At 34.7% G+C, this 22,853-nt stretch overlaps 1 protein-coding gene across 7 annotated transcripts in view; it reads right to left on the bottom strand.

Moving 5' to 3' along the window:
• Positions 1-21,490, bottom strand: part of LOC133823253 (uncharacterized) — a 90,238-nt gene extending 68,748 nt beyond the window's left edge. The window contains exons 1-10 of one of the 7 annotated variants that reach the window (XM_062255918.1): positions 21,227-21,490; positions 19,122-19,768; positions 18,595-18,755; positions 16,177-16,239; positions 15,298-15,415; positions 15,078-15,187; positions 14,859-14,954; positions 13,617-13,740; positions 3,646-3,713; positions 2,741-2,827 (exon numbers count right to left, since the gene is read on the bottom strand). In XM_062255918.1, the coding sequence (XP_062111902.1) occupies positions 2,741-2,827; positions 3,646-3,713; positions 13,617-13,740; positions 14,859-14,954; positions 15,078-15,187; positions 15,298-15,415; positions 16,177-16,239; positions 18,595-18,755; positions 19,122-19,362 (1,068 nt within the window). In that variant the 5' untranslated portion in view covers positions 19,363-19,768; positions 21,227-21,490. Of the gene's footprint in view, positions 1-2,740; positions 2,828-3,645; positions 3,714-13,616; positions 13,741-14,858; positions 14,955-15,077; positions 15,188-15,297; positions 15,416-15,548; positions 15,585-16,176; positions 16,240-18,594; positions 18,756-19,121; positions 19,769-21,226 lie in introns of those variants that run through there. The other 6 variants (XM_062255916.1, XM_062255914.1, XM_062255912.1 and 3 more) reach the window with 6 other exon arrangements.
• Positions 21,491-22,853: the final 1,363 nt, after the last annotated feature.

The following is a 22,853-nucleotide window of genomic DNA, read 5'->3' as shown; positions in this document are numbered from 1 at the left end:
TCCTTAAGGGTCGCCCATGACGTAATCGGCTGCCTTTGGTGTTCCCATTGAAACCACGTCAACGCATCACCTTCCAAACCCACTATGGCCGCCTCAAGCATAACCGGTTCCGACATACGACTTAGCAGAAAATAGCGTTCCACTTTATAAATCCACCCTTCCGGATTCTCTCCAGCAAAAAGTGGTAACTCCATTCGGGGAGGCCTATAGTCTTGACTGTGTTCCAGACCTGTATATGCAGAATCGGCCTGGCCGACTGCTTGTGGTGGCTGTTCAGATTGCCTCGAGTGCGATGGACTTGGATGAGGCATCGGAGAATGAGTAGTCGGTAGCTGGTGCGATTCGCCCTCAACTGCGCGCCTTTGACAATCAATGGTGGTCGCTGTCCCCTCCACTGTCGCCTTCCCTGCTACTTGCATCAGCTGAGCTAAGTGAGTAACTAGATAGTCCATCTTCTTCTCAATCGCAGGTAGCCTTTGAATTTCTGTTTTCAGCAAGTCGATTTCCCTGGGTAATTGCTGAAAATCAGATCTAACCTCTGTGAGCCCTTTCTGAAATTCTGATTGCACTGCTTCCAGCTTGTCCTCCCACATCTCATTCGGATTGTCAGCCTTCTTAGGTCCCATCTGGATCTAATCTCTGATACCAATTTGATAGGATGAACCTGCAATTCAAGTGACAAATAACCCAGAAACAGAATAGAAAATGCAATAACAGAGTGGAAAAAATGGATGAGCCTTGATTGTATTGATAGCTAGGAAATTCGAGAGCCTAGTTCTCTCCCAAACAGGTTACAATTTTCTACTTACTTCCTACCTCTCCCCATCCCTGCTGGATTAGAATATACCCCTAACAGTTTCTTACTGTGCACCCTCTCCTAGACAGTCCTTTCTCTTATAACTAACTGTCTAAAGTCTCATTCCCCTACATCAGCAACACGTGTACCCTTTATACCCTTCCTACTGTAGACATAAGTCAATGGAGGCCTAACAGTTTTTTAGGTTTTTTGTGCATGGACTGAAAGTGAATTTGCACAAAAGCCAACTATAGGACTTAACTTGGCAAAGAGGGAGGTGGAACAAAGCGCTATGGCCATTGAATGTGATATAGGTAAATGTCCAATGAAGTACTTGGGATTACCTTTGAGAGGAAATCCTAGAAGAATTTCGATTTGGGACCCTGTTCTAGCCAAATGTGTCAATCGCATAGATGGATGGAAATGCCTTTTTTTTCTAGAGGTAGATTAACTCTCATTCAATTGGTTTTATCCTCATTACCAACATACTATCACTTTTTCGGGTTCCTAAATTCGTCAAAAACCTATAGAAAAAGATGATGAGGGATTTCTTGTGGGAAGGAGGGGATCTATCCGCAAACGATCACATGGTTGCTTGAAATTTGGGTTGTAAACCAAATTTCAAGGAGGGTTGGGCATTGGTGAGTTAAAGATCATAAATAAAGCTTTTCTTATAAAGTGGTTGTGGAGGTTTTTTGTGGAACAGAAATCACTCTGCACAAAGTTATCAAAAGCAAGTATGGAGTGGCTGAAAATGGTTGGGACACTAAGAGGGGAGAGAGGTCTGCTAGTAGTGCTTGGAAAGAGAAAGACACCTTGTACGATGAATTTTAGACCTGGTCAAGTTCAAAGTTGGAAAGGGAGATAGGATCAAATTTTAGGAAGATGTTTGGATAGGGGGAAATACTCGTAAAAATGGCCTCAATTTCTTTGGCTAAAAACAGATGCATTATTAGTACAGGAAGAAGAGGTTTCAAACTCTATATTGGGGTGAACCTTCAGTCAGAAGGAATTTATTTGACAAGAAGGCCCAAATCGATGGAGCTAATACAAATAGATGTAAGAGCATTTTCACCTTGCGATATGTTAGGGTGTGGATTCCAAGTAACATAACAGCAAGTTTTTTCTTGCAAATCAGCCTTCCATAGACTTAATTTACACCACCTGTCTCTTGAGGACAAATTGGCAAAAGTTATATGGAAAAGTCATGTTCCCACAAGAGTGAAAGTGTTCGGGTGGCTAATGGCATTGGAAAAGTCGAGTGTGCATGAGAATTTACAACATAGAAGGCCTTATCTACTCTGGGATGATGGGTTTGTTGTAGTTCTAATGGGGAGACCATCACCCATTTATTCTGGGATGATGGGTTTGTTGTAGTTCTAATGGGGAGACCATCACTCATTTATTGATGGAGTGCACACATCTATTCGGGAGCTTTGGTCTAAGGTATTTAAAGAGATCAGTAGCCTTTGGTGTATGCCCCATTCTGTCTCCCAGATGTTAGTGTGCAAATTGGAGGGAGGGTTGAGGATTTCAAAGTTGTGGGTAGTAGCTATTCTTGCTATCTTCTAGGTGCTATGGACTGAAAAAACAACAGGATATTCGAAGGGAAGGAAGAATCAGCAGAAAGGCTATGGAACAAGATAAATTATGGGTTGCAACTTGGTTGTATAAAACCAAAATCTTAGAAGGATTTTCTTTCCTAGACCTTAGTACAGAATGGGAAAGTTTCTTGTATTAGAATGTTTAAATTCCTGTTAATGCTTGCTTTTGTTTAATTGTACATGCTGGGAGATCATGTTTGATTTCCTAAACTTTGTATTTCATTACTTATTAATACAAAGTTGTTTCTTTTCAAAATATATAAATAGATTAGATATAGATATATGTATACCATCATAATAACTGCTTTAGAATATACTTGAAGAAAAAGGGAAAATTAACCTGCCAAGAACGTAGCGACTTCATCGTGAATTCTGCAATTAAGCATATCCAATCACTATAGCCCTCAGCATTAATAAGTTCTGTCAACTGTAATTTTAGCCACCAGTATGAGTTATGACATGAATAACGCCATGCACATAAATTAAGAAAAAAGGGCCAAGAGCAGCCCTAACTACATTTCGCAATTTATGTTTCCCTAAATAATCCAAGTAAACAACTTTTGTTTTTCTTTGATAAGGAAATTAGTGATACTGTTGATTTAATTATTAAACTGCAAAAATTGAAAAGATAATGAGATATCATCTTAAAGCTAACAACCAAATGTGCCAATCCCTAATCAAATAAAAAAAAATGACAACTAATTACAATCTCTAGTATTAAACTCCAAAAGAGTCGGCTAATACTTCACCATAAATCTACAAACACCTATGTGCTTTTCAACCTCAACGAAATATAAAATTAATAAAATGAGCAACATTTGAGCTCAATAAAATGCCATTGCAACTTGGAATCTAAACAGAAAATATATATTTTCATAAAAAGGAATAATCAATTCTAAACGCTGATAAATAACTTATCAATATTTTCCATCAGACAAGTTTAGGAGATAAAAAGAACCTGAAAGTGTCATATTTTTTTTCTCTATATTAATCCATCAGGGGAAAACACCAGCATTTGTATTTATATTTAGAATACTTTATATACAACAAGTTTCACTGAAAACACACTCACTCATGTTTGCTAGCCCACACAAAAACAATATCATTGAATTCTTGTCCTTTATTTTTTAGTGTAACAAAGAGTTAAATTGAGAAGACAAATGCTTCTTTGCTACAATATATCGATAGATACTGAAAGAAAAAATCATGAGGCACAAAAGAAAACAAATAAAGCAATATACTAACCTGAAAATTAATTTTGAAGCGGGCAAGCAAGCGACAAAAGACATGATAATTGTCATGATCTGAAAGACCTGTTCCCAACAAAATAATGGAAAAAAATTTAATGAAGGCCAAAGGCCGTGATGTACATTTTATGTTCATTAAATAAATACTGGTAGTATTTTATGACAAAATTGTAATTCTGATAAGAACCGAATCTAGTAAAGCCCCAAACAGAGACAATAAGCCAAACTATGAATATTATTTCTGAAATTAAAAGGAAAATACAACTCATTTTTTAGAAAGAAAAAAAACAAAACAGCGCTACTTGTGTTAATTAATAAAAGAGATAACACAAAGAGCGAAGTAGGTTGCAGGAAATGATAGCCCAGGTTCTTCGAGGGACCTCCGAAGAGCTCAAGGCTCACTACAATTCACTTACACATTCATACCCTTTCTCTCACCCCTGCTCTCATTTATATAATATTGTGTCTTCTACATGATGTATAATCATGTTTACGAAAATATAAGAAATCAAAAGATCTTAGCTCTCACATGACTCAATTTGGAAGTAGATTGATTAGAATAATTCTGGTAAATCTAAATCATTGATTCATATGGTATCTAAAGATATGATTCATTACATATGAATTTACTAGATCGAACTTAGTTACCCATACAAACAACTCAGCCACTCTATGATAGCTGCCATACTAAAAACCATTTGCTAACATTACACCCCTCCCCGAAGTTGCCTTGTCCTCAACCATTAGTTTTATTTCTCATTTACTCCCTTGTTCTACAAAACTCCAAAGATTGTTTCACAAACAGAAACCTCCCTTCCCACCAGAGTAATCAATAATCTATCAGCCTACTACAGATTGGAAACCCTCTCAAATTTGACCATTTAAATTGGTTGTTGTTCAATCTCAAGTCTTTTAGAGAGTTTTCTCGATGGATCACGAGATTGCCATGGTGAAGAAAGGGTTCAAGCAGAATGCCAAGCCCAAGCAGAAAATTAATCTTGAGCTACCCAAACTCATGATAGGAACCAAAACCAGTAAAGCCCTGAATAGAGACAGCAAACCACACTACTGAATATTATTGTTGAATAATTGAAAGGAAAATACAACTGATAACCCAGGTTCTTCGAGGGACCTAAAGACCTCCCAAGAGTTCGAGGCTCACTACAATTCACTCACATTTCCTACCCTTTCCCTCATCCATACTCTCACTTATATAATATTCTAACCGCTTAATACCCCTACAATGAACCCAACCCTTTTATTTATGACAGTTGTCACACCATATATACAACTCATTCCTAACATTACACCCCTCCCTAAAGTCACCTTGTCCTCAAGGTGATGTAAATGTTCAGCTTCAAGTTTTGGAGGCCCCGTTGTTGGGTTCTTGCTTCAACATTGATAAGCTAACATGGCTGCAACTTGTCTAATGAGTTAAATCCTATCCAAAAGTGCAAGCACTCCAACGCTGTAAACATCACCCTTTGAACCTTTGTTCCAAACACCAAAGTCAAAGAGCTTTACATTATCATCCAAGTCCCACAGAATATTAGAGGACATGAAGTCAATAAATGATGGGCTTCTCAGCTTTAAGAAAAAATTAAAAGTATAAATCAGGATGAAGAAAGATAGAAGCACAGTATGATTGAGATAAAATACTCTCTGATATATTTTCTAATAATTTTTTTTTTTTTTTTAAAAGGAGACAGGGGCCTTAGTCAAAGACTGACCCCTCGCAACAATATTGAGAGCCTTCACTTATGGCGGAGGAATACCGTGGTTACAAAACAATCACCAAAACAAACCACCAAACCCCACAACAGACACCCCCCAAAAAATTAAAGCCAAAATTTGCCCCAATCTCTAATAAGATCGAAAAAGGAAACCCCCGCAAAACACTTGGTTCTATACACTTAAGTAGCAACCCAAAACTTTATCTTATCCCAAATAGTCTCAACTGAGTTAAAGACACCTTCGAAAATTCTACTATTCCTTTCAAGCCATAAGGCCCAAAAAGTGGCTAACAAGGTGGTCTGCCACAAACGAGACACCCTTTTGCCTCCCCCTAAATGACTCGGAAACAATTGAGAACAGTTAGAGGGCATACACCAAAGGACACCAAACCCAGCTAAGACCTTACCCCACACCTCCCTAGCAAAATGACACTCCATAAATAAGTGTCTAGTTGATTCCCCTGCATTCTTACAACAAACGCACCAACTATGGGATAAACAATGATAGAGTCTAATAATCATTCTTTTACAGCTCTCATATTGTATATAAATACTATTTACATGATAAAATAATAATAACAAATAATCCTACAAAGTAGGAAAATATCTTAACAAATCCTAACAACCTTGACCACGTCTACACTTCCCCTCAAGCTGGATAGTACACATTGTACAGTCCTAGCTTGTCTACAAAAGTTTCAAACGTTAGTTTGAACAAGGCTTTAGTTAATACATCAGCAGTTTGTTGGGATGTGGGCACATAGATTATGCTGATCGTTCCATCATCAATCTTCTCTTTGATGAAATGTCGATCTACTTCAACATGCTTAGTTCAATCATGATGAACCGGATCGTGAGCTATAGAGATTGTTCCCTTGTTATTGTAGTGTTATTGTAGTATACTTGCAGCAGAAATTCAGACTTCACACCCAACTCCTTTAGAAGCATATCCAACCAAAGAATCTCACAAATACCAAGAGAAGTAGACCTAAGTTCCGCCTCAGCAGTGCTACGTGCTACAACAGTTTGTTTCTTACTCCTCCACGTCACTAGATTTCCCCGAACATAAGAACAATAACCCGAAGTAGATCGTCAATCACTAACCGAACCTACCCAATCAGCATCAACATAGACTTCAACCTTCCTTGTATTCTTTTTAAACAATAATCCCCTTCCTGGAGTACGCTTTAAGTATTTCAAAATTCGATAAACTGCATCAAGATGACTTTGTGATGGTAAATGCATAAATTGGCTAACACAACTTATAGCAAAAGCGATGTCCGGTCTTGTATGAGATAGATAAATAAATAAGTTTTCCCACTAACCTTTGATACTGACCTTTGTCCACAGGCAAATCATCATCACTGAAGCCAAGTTTTATATTGGCATCCATTGGTGTATCTACTGGTTTACTCCCTAACATACCAGTTGTTTCCAATAAGTCCTGAACATATTTCCTTTGTGATATCGAGATTCCAGTTTTGTCTAAGTAGCCACCTCCATCTTTAGAAAGTATCTAAGATTTCCCAAATCTTTCATCTCAAAATCTCTTGCCAGCTTTGTCTTAATCCATTCAATTTCAGCACCATCATCTCTTGTAATAATTATGTCATCAACATATGCTATTAAAATAGCAATTTTTCCACCTAACGATTTGTAGAAAAGAGTATGATCTGTTTGTGCTTGTTTGTAACCATGCTGCCTAATCGCCTTAGTAAATCTTTCAAACCAAGCACGGGGAGATTGCTTTAGCCCATATAACGACCTTTTTAAACGACACACCTTTACATTTTTTCTTTCTGAATCAAATTCTGGTAGTAACTCCATGTAAACTTCCTCCTCTAGATTACCATTTAAGAAGGCATTCTTAACATCTAATTGTTGGAGAGGCTAATCCAAGTTAGCTGCAAGTGATAGTAACACACGGATAGTATTAATCTTTGCTACTGGTGCAAATGTCTCTTGATAATCTATCCCATATATTTGGGTGTATCCCCTTATGACCAACCTTGCTTTATATCTTTCAACTGAGCCATCAGTCTTGTATTTTACTAACAAAACCCACTTACATCCCACTGGAGACTTGCCTTATGGCTGATCTACAACTTCCCAAGTGTCATTCTTCTCAAGAGATTTCATTTCATCAAGAATAGCATGTTTCTAGTCATTGTTGCTAAGAGCTGCTTCAATATTAGTAGGAATCTCTATTGTTGACAGATTTGTCACCAATGCTTTCATTGGTTTAGAAAGATGAGCGTAACCAAGAAACTTCAAGATTGGGTGCTACGTGCAACTACGGGCTCTTTTTCTTAAAGCAATTGGCATGTCATTAGCGATTTCATTAGTATCTAAATCAATACCTTTTTCTGGATCAAGCACTTGGTGTGGAGGCTGCCCCTGGTTACTAGGGATGTGTGTAAGCGGTCTCCTGGAGTAAGTAATCGGAAATGGTACAATTTTTTTAATGGTTTTTTGGTGAGATGGATTTGTTTGAAAATTTTGTGGAACTAAAATATCAGGATTTTGTGCAGCTGGACTTGGATTTGCCGAATTTATAGGAGAATTTGTAGGACACAAAATAGGTAACTGAGAGGAAGTTGGCAGATTTGAAGTTGATTGCCAAAAATACTCCCAGTTAGAAATTAAATCTGAATTTACATGTGAATATAAATCTGATTTATCTTATGTATTAGATATATCCCACAAATTTGAATCATCTATAAAATTCTCCCCGAGACAAATTGTGGGGAAAAAAGATTGGTTTTCAAGAAATGTACATCTTTAGATATAAAATATTTTTTCAAAGTAGTTGAGTAAGACCGATATCCCTTTTGTAAAGAAGAATTACCCCAAAAATACACATCTGTGAGCTCTTGCATCTAATTTTCCACGACTTTGTGCATGAATATGAACATAAATTGAGCATCCAAATACACGAAGATCCAGTTCAGAAAAAGTACGAGAATCTGGAGAAAACTTTTCCAAAGTGGATAAAGGAGTTTGAAATTTGAGAACTTTTGATGGCATTCTATTAATTAAAAAACTTGTTAAAAGTGCATCTGCCCAAAAACACTTTGGAACACAAGAACCAAATAAGAGGGACCTAGTGACCTCTAAAAGATGACGATTCTTGCATTCCGAAACCCCATTTTGTTGAGGAGTTTGAACGCAAGAACTTTGATGAAGCATACCATGTTTAAGAAGAAAATTCCCAAGAACAGAATTAAAATATTCGGTTCCGTTATCAGTACAAAGAAACTGAATATTGGTATTATATTGAGTTTTAATCATAGCATGAAAATTTTCAAAAATAATAAAAACTTCAAATTTTTCATTCAATAAATAAACCCAACACATGTATGATCATCAATAAAATAAATAAACCACCTTTTATTAGAAATAGAGGAGACAAGTGAAGGCCCCCATAAGTCACTATGAATTAGTGTAAATGGTTTTGAAGGTCTATAAGGATGAATAGGAAAGGAAACACGAATGTGTTTAGCAAGTAAACAAGTTTCACAAGAAAAAAATTCATGCTTATTAAACAGTTTTGGAAATAAACGACGTAAATACGAGAAACTAGGATGACCAAGACGGTAGTGAAGGAGCACCACTTGCTGCCTACGTGAAGAAGAAACTAAGACAGACAAACATGACTTATTCGTTCGTCGGTCACACACAAAATAGTAGAGTCCGGAAACAGCCTTGGCACTCCCAATCGTCCGACCTGAAGTTTGGTCCTGAAAAATACATGAAGAATGTGTGAAATTGACGACACAGCAAAGATCAGCTGTTACTTTGCTAATAGAAAGGAGATTACACGAAAAATCGGTACATCAAGAACATTTGAGAGAAAAAAAAAATTCACTAAGTCTTACTGTACCACCACCTGCGACATGGATAATAGATCCATCCGCAATCTTGACGAGCCGATTTCCAAAATATGGTGCATATTTGGAGAAAAGAGAGTGATTACCTCATGTGGTCAGAGGCACCTAAGTCAATAATCCAAGGTGCTGATTGAGAAGACGATGCAATGATAGTGGAGAGGGCAGTGCCACTAGCCATCAAGGAAGTCGAAGACCTAGAAAGAATTTTTGTGAGTTGATCGATTTGAGTTTTGGAGAAAGGCAGAACCGTTCCAACGATGATTGAAGGAATAGAGGAGGCTTGAAGACTCTTACCATCTGTACCATTGGTCTCACGTAAGTGTCTAGGAACCCAGTCGCTTGGCTTACCATGAAGCTTCCAACAATTGGCTTTCGTGTGATAAGGACACTGACAATGATCGCAATATTGAGTGGGCTTTTTCCATTACGACTGTCGAAATTACGAACTGCCAATGCAGAAGAATCAACTGAGGGTGGTGAAGGCAGCATGACAAGTTTTTGACTCTCCTCGCGACGAATCTCAGAAAATATAGAATCTAGAGACGACTGTGGTTTAATACTGAGGATACGTCCACGAACGTCGTCAAGACGACTATCAAGTCCAACAAGAAAGTCATAGGTCCGCTCACGAGTGAGAATTTGATGATAAACTTCAGCGTCTTTAGCATCATGCCAAGTTTGAGGAGAAAATAAATCCAACTCTTGCCAGAGATTTGTTAGCTTATTAAAATACTGAGTAACAGAAGATTCACCTTGATGAAGAGATCGGGACTGAGTTCGAAGATGGAACATTTGCGAAGAATCTTCGAGATCCGAGTATGCTAAAGAAACTACCTCCCAAATAGCCCGAGCAATAGGATAAAGAAGGTAAATTTCAGCAATCAAATTTTCCATGGAGTGTATCAGCCACGACATCACCATGGAATTATTGATATCCCAAGCAGGAAAAGCAAGGTCGGAGATAGCAGGCTGAGCAAGGGATCCATCAATATATCCTAACTTGCCTTTGCCTCTGATGACTGTGACTAACTGTACTGAACGTGAGAAAAAAAAATTCATTCAATTTGAATGAAGATATTTGCAATTAAAGAATTCTCAGAGGAAGGTGATCCTATTGCTGGAACAGGGACTATGGGAGTAATTGTGGAGGACTATGGGACAACATCTGTAGATGTGTTCACATGATAAAATAATAATAACAAATAATCCTACAAAGTAGGAAAATATCTTAACAAATCGTAACAACCATGAGTTGACCACGTCTACAGAAATGCTCGTCCTTTTGCAGCACCAAATGGAATCGTCATTCTGTGGATCCTGATCAAGGAAGCAATACTCTAGTAAAATCAAGTCTATGGGACCATGAAAACTCCTAGAAACACTTGAGCAAGGCCAATTCGACAATTGCAACTATGCCTGCCTACCATTTTCACGATGTCGTTCTACTAAATATCTCAAGAAGAATCAACCAAGTTCGATATCAATCCCAAACCAGTCAAAACAATCGTTGGCACGCACCATCTTGTGCCCCACATGCTACATCCAATTTTTAGTTGCTGGAATCCTTCTCCCTCTGTCAAAAAGCCATCTCTACAAGTGTTCTAGCTATTGCAGCCTGCTTAGTTCACCCAATATTTGGTATATTAGAAAAAGAATCGATCTATTAGGTTCAGGATTGATCTCAGATAATAGGTCGGAATGTACAATTTCTAGACGTTCCCTCTCATATGTCACATTACTCACTTAGAACCTTTGGACAACTAGGCTTTTTGTTTCTGAATCAGACTCACTTCCAGTAAGATAATCAAACTCTGGATCCAGACCCCGCAATCTCCTTTCATCGCAACCACCGCCGAGACCACCGAAACGAAGGTAATACCCCACGTGTACATCACCTCCTTCTACCATTGGTGGAGCAGGTGAGTGTGAAATAAGAGACGAACCCACAAATCTTCAAAAGCAATATCAGATTTCTAGAAAGAATTTCATCTCCCTAGGCTTAAAACAAATGACACATGTTACTAGGGCTCATGATGCAAGGCTTCGTACCAATAAAAGGAAAACGTGTATCTTGAGCATGAGGAGAGCATCTGACATTCCCAACCCGTTGATCATGGCCACTCCAATTGGACAGATGAAGCAGTACCCCTATCCTCTTCGTCGTCGACCGACAACGCTCCTCCGTCAATGAGTTGTGATCAAAGGAACACCGCATCCCAAACTAACCCCACCAACTGAGAACTTCAAATCAACTCAGAGAAGGCAATCAGAAGGAGACAATGTCGCATGAAAATCTTGATTTTGAAGGCCCCATCGAATGGTTGCTCGATGGTGCTCGATGTCAACTCGATGGGGCCTTCAAAATTAAGATTTTCATGAAAAAAACGGCTTTGCTCAATAGTGGCTCGATGGTGCTCGACACGATTCTTGCAAGAGAATTTTTCACTCGAGTGTCCGTTCGTGTATCCGTTTGAAATGATATTATTTTTATTTTTGGTAATTTTTCAAGATCTACACATATGACATGTTCATGTGCACATTCGTGAAGTTTAAAATTTGAAAACATACCAAAACATGTCTTAAACATGAGGTATGTTTGCATTTTTGTATTTTTTTCCAAGTGTTGCACTTCACAAATGTACATATGAGCACTTAAAACGAGTAGAATTTGAAAAAATACCCAAAATCAAAAAAAAAAATCACCATAAACGGACACTCAAGTGAAAAATTATGTCTCTTACAAGAATTGCATCGGACACCATCGAGCCACCATTGAACCACCATCGAGAAAAATAAATCATGATTTTGAGGGCCCCATCAAGCTGGCATCGAGCACCATCGAATCATCATCAAGCAAGGTCGAATTACTACAGATTTCATAATTTTAGATCTGAAAAAATCGTAAAAAAACCCAAAAATTATGCCCAAATCTGTTCGAAATGTAGTATTTAGCGTCTCAAGTGAAAGAATCATTATATTTGACAAACAATTAATTACCCATAAATTTCTACTCAAAGAATCATCAAAATGTATGTTTCTTTGGGTATATTGTGTTCATCTCTACAAAGTGGCCGAAGTTATGGAGGTTTTTCTGGTGTTGGTGGTGTTATCGCTGCTGTGAGTGGTGGTGCCGTGAGGTGAGAGAGTGAACAGAGAGAGAGAGAGAGGGAAGAGAGAAGTGATGGGGAAAATGACAAGGGTATTTTGGGTAGTTTGACATTACTTTAAAATCTTTAATATGCCTAACATTTTTTTTAATTAGCACCCTCTAAAATGCATAAAATGTGAAATTTCTCATTTGAATTTGGGTTTGTAGTTACTAATTTAGTTATGAGCTAAACTCTTTGAGACTTAGATTACTAATGAACCCTAAATCATAATTACGAAAGTTCTATGCATTATTAAGTGAAGACTTTCTTTGTTCATTCAAGTGTGCTTAATGCCAATTTCTAATTATTATTTGGCTAGTTATTGTTTGGCAATCAATGGCATGTTGATAAGCTAAATTTAATACTGGAAAGGTTACATTACATTTAATGGAAATTACTTGGATGATGCAAGATAGCTTTTGTTAGATTGTATTTAGCGAGTAATATAGGGATATATTATTTGCATTGCATTGCATAACTTATGAGAATTGGTGCCTACAATTGTGGTCCTAAATCTAAATTGGCATAGGAATATATTTAATTAGGTGGAGGAGCTTTTACCATAAGATTTGGAAAAATCCTATTAACAAATTGGTAATTTTCGTTACTCTGGGAGGTTTTGTTAAAAAATGTTGTAGCATATCGTCCAGTAAATTGATTTAGGGGGAATTAGTACTTCAAGTCCGATTATGCATATTAAATCTACCCTGCTGTTATTTCTTGCTTAATTATGATTGTTTTTAATCAGTTTTTAATTCCTTGTATTTTATTTTAAGCTTCCAAAAATCATTCCAATTAATTTTGTTTTAAGTTGTTAAGTATTGACTTTGCACACTACTACTAATTCAATCCTTGTAGAAATGATACTCGATTTATCATTATATTACTTGTTGACTACGTACACTTGCGTATGATATATTTTTCATAACATCCTTATATGGTCAAATTAAAGGCTGTTTACACGTTGCTATTTTTGTAAGCTAGGATATATTCTGTAAACACCAAAAACCATCTTTGTCTCCACTATTTATTTGTAGAAGACTGAAAGGAGCAACTTAAACAGAAATTGAAAAGACCAAACATAAAAAACATAAATTCCATGTCAAACTTATACCACAAATAATTAAAGGAAGCACTCAACTTTTTTATTCAACCAGAAAATTTGAATCTTTCTTCACATAATTCAGTTTAATTTACCTCTTCCAGTTTGCAGAATTTCTTTGCTTCCCATCATTAGTTGTGATAAAAACTGAACTCGAGAAGATTCACTTGTAAATAGTGATCGTCGTACAGAAGCAAGACATACCAAGCACTCCAGTACCTGAAGTTGAGAATAAGAAGCACAGAGATGTTAAAGACTCATAGTCTATGTTAAAGAAGCTAAAATCATTGGAGAGCTCTAACCATTTCAATTCATGCTAATATGGAAATCTTTAGCTCCACCAAAAGTGAAGGTGTTTAGGTGGTTGTCAGCATTGAATAATTGAGCACACGTGAGAATTTACAGCAACACAAGCCATTTTATAGATTTATCCTAACTAGTGTGTTCTATGTAAAAAGTACTTCGAATCTAGTGACCATCTATTTTTAAAGATGGGGGTTGATTGGATATGACTAGCACATTGTCAAGATATTATGCAGCAACTAGAGGGTTTTAGTAGGATTGGAGGAGTCCAGGAAGAAAAAGGATAGTGTGGAATATGGATACCATTGCTATAATTTGGGCCATATGATTAGGGAGAAATAGTCGAATCTTCAAAGTTATGGAAGAGATCTGGGGGCGATTTGGGAGACTGTTAAGCATTGGTTGGGTATATGGATTTTCAAAGCTAACAATTTTAATTTTTTTCCTTTATCCATGCCACTTAATAACAGGCAATTTTGGATGTAGTTCAATGCTAAGTTTTTCTTTTCCGTAGTAGATCATGAATATCTCACTACAGTGTACTTTGGATTGTATATTATCATCTTTTACTAATGACAACATGTATTTAAAAATAAAATTTAAATAAAAGAAATAGAGAACCCACGCAATCCCCCAACATTTGAATCTACCAAAAAAACAGTAAATCCTCTTTTTTCTTTTTCTTTTTTTCTTTTTGATATGAAACAAACATTCTGTTGATAAGAAAAGAAAGAACAGTACATCCTTTTCAATGGTTGAAAAATCCCTTATTTCTCATTCATCATTTGAAAATAATACCAAAATGTCGAACTTCAATAAAGATTAAAATCCTCCATTACTGTATGGAACAATTATTTTTTCTTTAAAAGAAACAAGAACTTAAAAGAGTTACAAAGATGAGAGGGTAAGAAAAATGCCAACTTAAAGATTTCTTAAAGACTTAAAGACTTCTCGTAAAATTGTTAAAGCAAATATGAAACTTTAAGACTTCACATAAATTTAACAATTTAACGAAATAAATAAAAAATGCAAACCTCCTTTGAAAAATGAGGTTGAGTAATTGTGTAATAATCAAAAAAGATTTGCAGTGTGGAAGGATCCTCAAGGATTGGCCTCCAAGAATTTGGAATCTGTTCATCCAAAGGCAAGAAGGTTTCAAACTAAAAGCACCAAAACTGGAAAAAATTAAATGTACACCTTCCATATTTGAGTTGAGAAAGACAAGTATCTACCACAATTTGTCCATCATATACCTGAATAGTACCAATCTCATCTGAACTTTCATCAAATGACGTCCCCAAAAAATCAAATGATAAACAACTGAGGGCGAGTGAGATGACCAATTCCTGCATCTTACTTCCAACTGAATCTTTGGTCAAGATAGAAACTTTGGAAATAGGAGAAGAAAAACATAGGCAAGACATATTCAACATCATATTAATATGACTTTATAAAACCAAAGAAGTGTATTACCATCATTTTTAACCTGGTGCAATGAACTTATAGATATCTGGAAAATTTGAAGAAGTGATTGATCCCTGAAACAGCTAGCTATCCTGCGTTGACGAGGAGCAGGGAATCCAGGATAGGGCTGATAAAAATTTTACAGAAAGCACAAATGAATAATCAAATTCTAAATTAAATTATTTTCTAGAAACAAAAACATGAAATGAGTAGTAAGTTTCTGTTCAGCAATAACGTTAAATATTTAAAACATGACATACAGAAATATATATCTTTCTTTAAACTAGACTCCCCGCTTAACCCTATAATATTTGGGGACCAAGATATTATAACAATTGCTATGTAGGTGCCTAGAAGGAACTCGAACCTCAGACTTTCCTGTCAATAAAAAATTATTAAGAAAACAAATATGCCTTTTTAATAAACAAGTAGTTTTTGAACGACCTTAATAATACAAGTAGGGTTGTTTTGTTTAGGACAAGAAAAAAGTAGTTTTGATATGACCAAAGATCTAATCTTTAAAACTAGCATTATTGCCCACAACTACCTTAATAATACAAGTAGGGTTGCTTTGTTTAGGAAAAGAAAAAAGTAGTTTTGATATGACCAAAGACCTAATCTTTAAAACTAGTATTATTGCCAACCAACGTCCTGAGTATTGAAGGATAATGATTAAATGAGACAACAATTGGTGCCATAAATTCTATGCGCACAACCATTTGGAGATAAGAAAAATGTTCACCAAAAAAAAACATTCACTATACAAGTGTTGTAAATATAGCTCCAATAAGATGGCATATTCGCATCATGTAGATGTTTTGTTCATTAGCTTTAAATTTGATAAACATTCCATCTATCCATATAAAATTAATATAATAATATTCTGACCTGATTCATCTCAGAAACAAGCTGATTTAGTATCTTCAAACCAATTGCATAGTGATATGATCCCTGGACAAACTTATTCTGTAAGTAATCATTTTTTTTTTCAAGTTTATATAACTGAGTAACAGACCACTGTCCTTTAAGTTGAAAGAGAGCAAGCAAATGCATACCAACCGGCAAATATTTAAAAACAAAAAAATTAAAAAATAAACAAAGATTACAAAGAAAGAAACATAATTGCAAAGGCCATAACTATACTACTGTAAATAAGCATGTTGAGCTCAAACAAACCCCAGCATACCCAGAAGAAGACTCAAAAGAAAATAAAAATAAACATAGCAGAAGCAAGGTAAGAGCAACAGGTTTGTCTCTTCACTAAAGCTACAGAAGGTAATAATAAGATAAAAGAATAGCTGACATAGTTTTTTTGTCTGTGTATTGAGTCCTTTGTTTTTTTTTTCTTTTTTTTCCCCTTGCTTGAGCTATTTTATGTGCATTTTGAAACTAATAGTCACTTCAGAAAAAAAACACTGCACAAAATTCATATGCACTAACAAAAGAACAAAGCTCTAAAAAAAATTTATTTGAAAATTAATTAAAAGAGAATACAAGATGTGGGAAAACCACAGGTATCAGGACAACAAAAACATGACAGAAACAACAACATTATAAAATAAAATTCCACTCTCTTAATAAACTAGATAATGGAATCTCTTTGAAACCCTTCACATTATACAGCCACTATAATTAGTACTATCACAAATGAAAATAAATCTATAAAGAAACAAGTTTCAAAAAGTTCAAATTAACAGTATAATTGATGGTTCGACTAATTTGCTATCTTATTTTTAGTTAAAGTTGTATGAGACTAATTTTTTTAAGGAAAATATATATATACACTTTTTTGTGAAGCAAGGCCTATATCGTTGATATGCTTTCATGAGCCAGAGCACACAGGTCTTGCTGGGCGCAATTCTCTTATTTTCAGCTTAACATTTTAGGCTAGTTAATCATTTATTTTTATATATTTTGAAGAAATGTAGCTATGTTTTTTCAAACTAGGCTTCCCGCCTAAATCTACAATATTTGAGAACCAAGAAACTAGAGCAAACCAAATGCCTAACAACTTAAGCTACCTCGTTTTATATGAGCTATCAAACTATGCTACATATATGCAATTACTGTTTTACATTGGCAATTAAAAAACTACAATTTATAATTAATTTAAATGGCATGAAGTAATCGTACACATGAAAATTTATCGATCTCCTAGGATTAATCTACAAAACCAAATATAGTAGACTAAACTCAATTTCTTTCCCTTCCTATTATTGACACTTACGAGGAAACACACTTTTCCTTTAGCTTCCATATTTTCCACCCCTCATAATCTCTCTTGATCCTTCCTAATGAGTGGTCTCTTAACTCTAACATGAAGGTTTATAAGCAACTGCCAAGGATTTATCCCTCAACTCTTTTTTCTTTTCTTTTTTCCTTTTTTGCCTCTCATAAATATCTATGTTGAAGCCTGCCGTGAGTAAAACCTAAATGAAACTGAAGAATCGCTTCAATCACTAGGTTACAAAATAGCTTTAGTAGATATCTAAAGGGAAAAATAGACCAAAACATCGTTTTTTCAATAAATATAAAGAGAAGTTTACTGTTTTGAAAAAATCTCAGCTCATTGTCACCACCTCTTAACAGAATAGTTCCATATGACCAACTTACACAGAAAGGCATGAGAGGTTAAAGAATTTCCCAAATGACCGCAAATTAATGTAACTTCCTTGCAAGTTATTACTAAAAACTGAAAAGGGGAGATTAGGAAGTCCATTTGATGCGATTAAGAGAAGTTGTCCTATTATGGAATCTGGGTTGACCCAAAACAAAAAGAACAGAATTAGTAGTAAATTAGTTGCTTTTCTAATTTTACGTCATCAATAATAATTATGCCTCGTATCAAAAAGAAAAAAAGAACAGATTAATATATTTTTTTGAAAGAAACAAAACTTGTATTGATGGTATTATTAATACAAGGAAAGTGTGGCATAAATAAGACAAAATCAAAATCACATAGGGATTACAGATTTACAAAAAAAATTCTAGTCCCTAATTAAATCAGATAATAATACTCCTTTAAACTATTTTACATTGTACACCCATATTCCTACCCAATGTTATATCATGAAAACATGTAAAAGGAAAAAAGAAAAAAGGTGAGGGGAGGGGAGGAGGGCGCTATCTATGCATATGATAAAGGAAAAATGTACAAATTACCTGGAATATACTGTAATGAAGAAAAAAGAACTGAACATTAAGACTGAACAGATATGAAACAAAAGACAAGCGAAAAAGAAATAAGAATAACTGGCCATAATATTATTGGTGTACTTATAGTAATACTGAGAATATGTCATTCACCTGACTCAAGAAGTCTATTGTCTCTTTAACTACCTCTTTGAATTTGTCATCATCAAGCCATCCAAACTTTGTAATTCGACAAAAGAGTTGAATAAGTGATCCAATAACAAAAGGCTCCAACTTAGCTCCTCTGGCAGCCAGATAGCTTATAAGATAGTTTCCTTCAGATAAAGTGCAGTACGATCAATTTCGGAAAGAACAAAAGAAAATGTGGTAGAAGAAAATAATGATAGTGACATAATGTATAACAAGAAACCAAATATTTTCTTTTGGCTAGAATAAAGAAATGGCAGATATATGCCTTCATTGTAGAAATAAACAAAAACCAACACAAAGAAGAAGAAAAAATAGGAAAGCATAGAGCATCAAAGGCAATAGGAGTGAAATAATTATTCAAACATGTTATTCCATTTATACAATAAAAAATAAATGCAGAAATCAGGCTTCCGTAGAGCATAGAAGTCTATAATACATATTTTTACAGGAATAACAATGACATAAGTATCTGCAAGCAACAGGAACATTACGGATGTCAAGCCGGAGTTGCAAAGGGAGGCTGTGATCCATCACTTGCTTCAATAAGCTCGAACTAGCCATCATGAGTGCATAAGAAGTTGATGCATTATCCAGAATGTATTGGCATTGTGAAATATAATCAGTATTTGTTGAAAAGCATTTGAGAGCTCTCTCAGCATGAGCTCGTTCGGTAGAGTCCTGTGAAGTGTATAGCTTTTCACACAACACTTCAAATTGTGTCAAGCTCTCCATTGTTGAAGTGTATGAAGAGTCTCCAGAAGGTGATCAGACACTCACCAACAAAGAAGTGAAATCTATAGCCTCTCTCCTTTCGCACATATAACCAATATATATCTACAAGTATCCAATGAGATGCACATATATACTTGGAATGGAAAGAATTATCATTTGTAGAATAATCCTCAGTAAATTCAAATCTTAAATTGCTGTTGAAGTCTGACAATTAAGTTGGATGTACAAGCAAAAGAACGTTAACAGTTTACAGGTCTATACAAAAGTATTTTGAAATCCAAACTGTTACAATTACAAGAAATGCTCTAAATACAAGGAAACTCAAGATAGAATGCCAAGGCAACTTGTCATCAGCAAACCTCCAGGTCTAATTAAAAAGACCTACGAAAAATTAGCACCATCATTCCTGAGAGTAAAAAGGGATATTAAACAATACTCACATCCAAACTATAAACTGTATACTCATATAGAATGCTAAGAAACTAATGATAGAAATTCAAGGATTAACTCTTCTACTTTTTAATAAGAAACAAATAATTTTGTTAAAGAAAGCTGCATGAAAAGATAAAAGGATGAGCTAGCCTCAAATTCATAAAGAAATATAACATTTTATTTATTATAAATAAATAACTTAGCAAAATTGAAAAAACAAGTAACAATAAACAAATAGTAATTAATGAAAGCAGAAATACTTAATTTATTAGACACCAAAGCCCAAAAAAGCTAAAAGATTAATTCTTTTCCCATAAAAACAACACTTCTATCTCCTTGTCTATGAAAAGGTGATTATTTTTCTCTGACCAAAGTACAGAGAAAGATGCCGTCACTACGCAATTTAAGGAAATAGTCGTCAATAACCTTTTAGTATTTCCCTTCATTCTCAACATAAATACTTGTTTGTTAGGAGAAAGAAAACTTAACTTTCTAGTATACATTCTGCTATTTTCCATGTAGGAGGATATCTCATTTCATAGTAAATAGGAAAGTGGTCTCCGATACAATCATCTTTAAGAGTTAGTATAACCGTTCTAACAATACCCATTTTCTCCAAAAAAAAAATAAAACAATACCCATTTTCTCTACTTGACCTTGAGACATTTTACTAGCGTGACTGAATTTTAGCACAACTCGGGTATTGCTATATAAATAAATAGTACATTGTTTTAACTTCTTCTCAGTTATGCAATATTTTTAATAACCTAAATTGGTAATCAAATACAAACAACAGAAACAAACTCGGAATTGATCTAATACAATTTTTGACATTAATAGACAAAATGCTGACAGTGTACGTTTATCATTTAGCACTAATTTGCAAAACAGGCTGATTACACTTATTAATGACAAAAGAAAAAAGAGAAGAGTACAAGAATTCTTTGCAGAACACAATAATCATCAGAAACCCCATGTATCACGTATGTTTGTTGTCTGCTATATCCAGTAAAAAATGTCCTCAAGTAACATTCTTTCAAACAAATACAGTGGAACTTTAGCATAAACACAGGTTAGCAGAATCATCAAAACACCAGAAACCTTGTTATCAAAGATCACAATGTAACAACGAAATTCAGTAAATTAAAAAATAAATAAATAGAAAAATTAAGCAACAGAACTTTGAAGCTCATAATTTAACCGCATCAACGTGAGTCATCATCAGTGGCGAAAAAAAAACACACAAACACACATACAAAGCAGAAACTCTCAAATACAACCAGGGTCAAATACAAAACTATACTTTAAAAAAATACAGTAGACGATTTCATTTTCATTACAAGAATCTCTAAGCTCACTACTACATTTCTAAGATTTATGATCAAAACATCTATATGAAAATGAAAAATAAAGAGTAAATGACATAAGATACCTGATAGCGATGAACAAATAGGTTGAGCGGAGGACCCAAATGAAGGGGCGGCAAAGAGAGAATTTAGGGGTTTTTTTGTTCGAATTGGAGAAAAGAAGGATATAAGAGTTTTGCCGGAGTCAGCACTGCCTGCGTTGGGTTTACCTGATGAAAAAAAATGGACGACAACTGTGATAAGAAATAAATGTGTAGGTTATTTATTGTTCTTTTTTTTTTTTTTTTTGACAAATGTGTAGGAAAGTTTTTATTTTTATTTTTTTTTCAAGGTTTATACTATTTTTTTTTTTTTAATACTTCTTTTTTTGTATCATTACTTGTTTGACTCTTTATAAATTTATTTTTGTACTATGTATTTTGTAAACTTATATACTCAAATGATTCAAATAAACTTATATACTCAATTTTGATGAAAAAAAAATTAAATATAACAACACAGTTGATAGGCAAAATGATTTTGTTTTTGTTTTAAATTGTTACTATGGTAAAATATTTGTAATTTTAGCTCAGAAAACTTTGATCAAAATCAAGTGTAGGGTTTTATTTGAACCATTTTATAAAACACTTGGTCTTCTAAAAGCCATTTGTCAAAACACAAGTACTTAACAGGTAATTGGACAAAACACACGGTCCAAAAATATATAAACTATTTTTGTAAATATTTTTTTTTGGACAATGTGGGAACGTTTTGGTAATTTGAAAAGTGAAATTTGAGTTTTTATGCTTACATGAGTGCTAGACAATGATCCCAATGATTGAATAATCTCATAACCCCACAATTGGAAAATCACACGGAAGCCGCACAACTCATAGTTATTTTTTTGCGAATCCAAAACACTTGAAATACTTCCAATAGTTTCATTGAATGAACGACGACCCCATGAATAATTCTCAAACTTTTCTTCATCATCAACTAATTTAATAACAAAATCATCAACAAACCTATCACCTCTTTTATTTTCTAAAATATTTTGCACAATAAACACTTTAGCTATCTTAATGGCATCTTCGTCATCAATTTTTCTAGACATGAGAAGGTTTTTCAAGTCAATTCTTGATATTGATGATTTCCAAGAGAAGTACTTTTTCATTAATCTATTGGGTTGATTGCTATCATCAACATCAGTAGGAAGCTGGAAACAATTTAAACCAGTTATTAAAGCAAATTCTTCAATGTCAAACTTTGCTTTATAACCCTCCAAAGTTCATTTGGATGTCTTTTCTACTAGAGCTACCCTCCTCATGAAGTATTAGAGAATGCACAATCATGGTACAAACTTTGTGGTTACTATCAATATCTAAAAGAAACCCCAAGCATGAATCCTTTAACTTTTCAAATTAAGCATCAGTTAGAGAATTCTCAATACAACGGAAATTGAGTTGATGATTTTGAAAATTAACTTTCATTTGATTCTTAGCAAAAATCAGCTTATTTGTACTTAAATTATGCACATAAAAATGAAAAAAAGTTGAAAACAAAAAATTAATTCAAAAACATTATCTTTTTAAAAATATATATATAAATAAATAAATAATGTAAAATTACCTTGTAAACTTCAATTGTTTATGATAAGAACTTGATTTCCTATTCTTCTTCGTGATACGAGCTTTCTTTGGCATATCTTACGTA

Source organism: Humulus lupulus, chromosome 3 (assembly GCF_963169125.1).
Source record: "Humulus lupulus chromosome 3, drHumLupu1.1, whole genome shotgun sequence".
NCBI classification, from domain to species: domain Eukaryota; kingdom Viridiplantae; phylum Streptophyta; class Magnoliopsida; order Rosales; family Cannabaceae; genus Humulus; species Humulus lupulus.
This window is presented reverse-complemented; position numbering and strand designations above follow the sequence as displayed.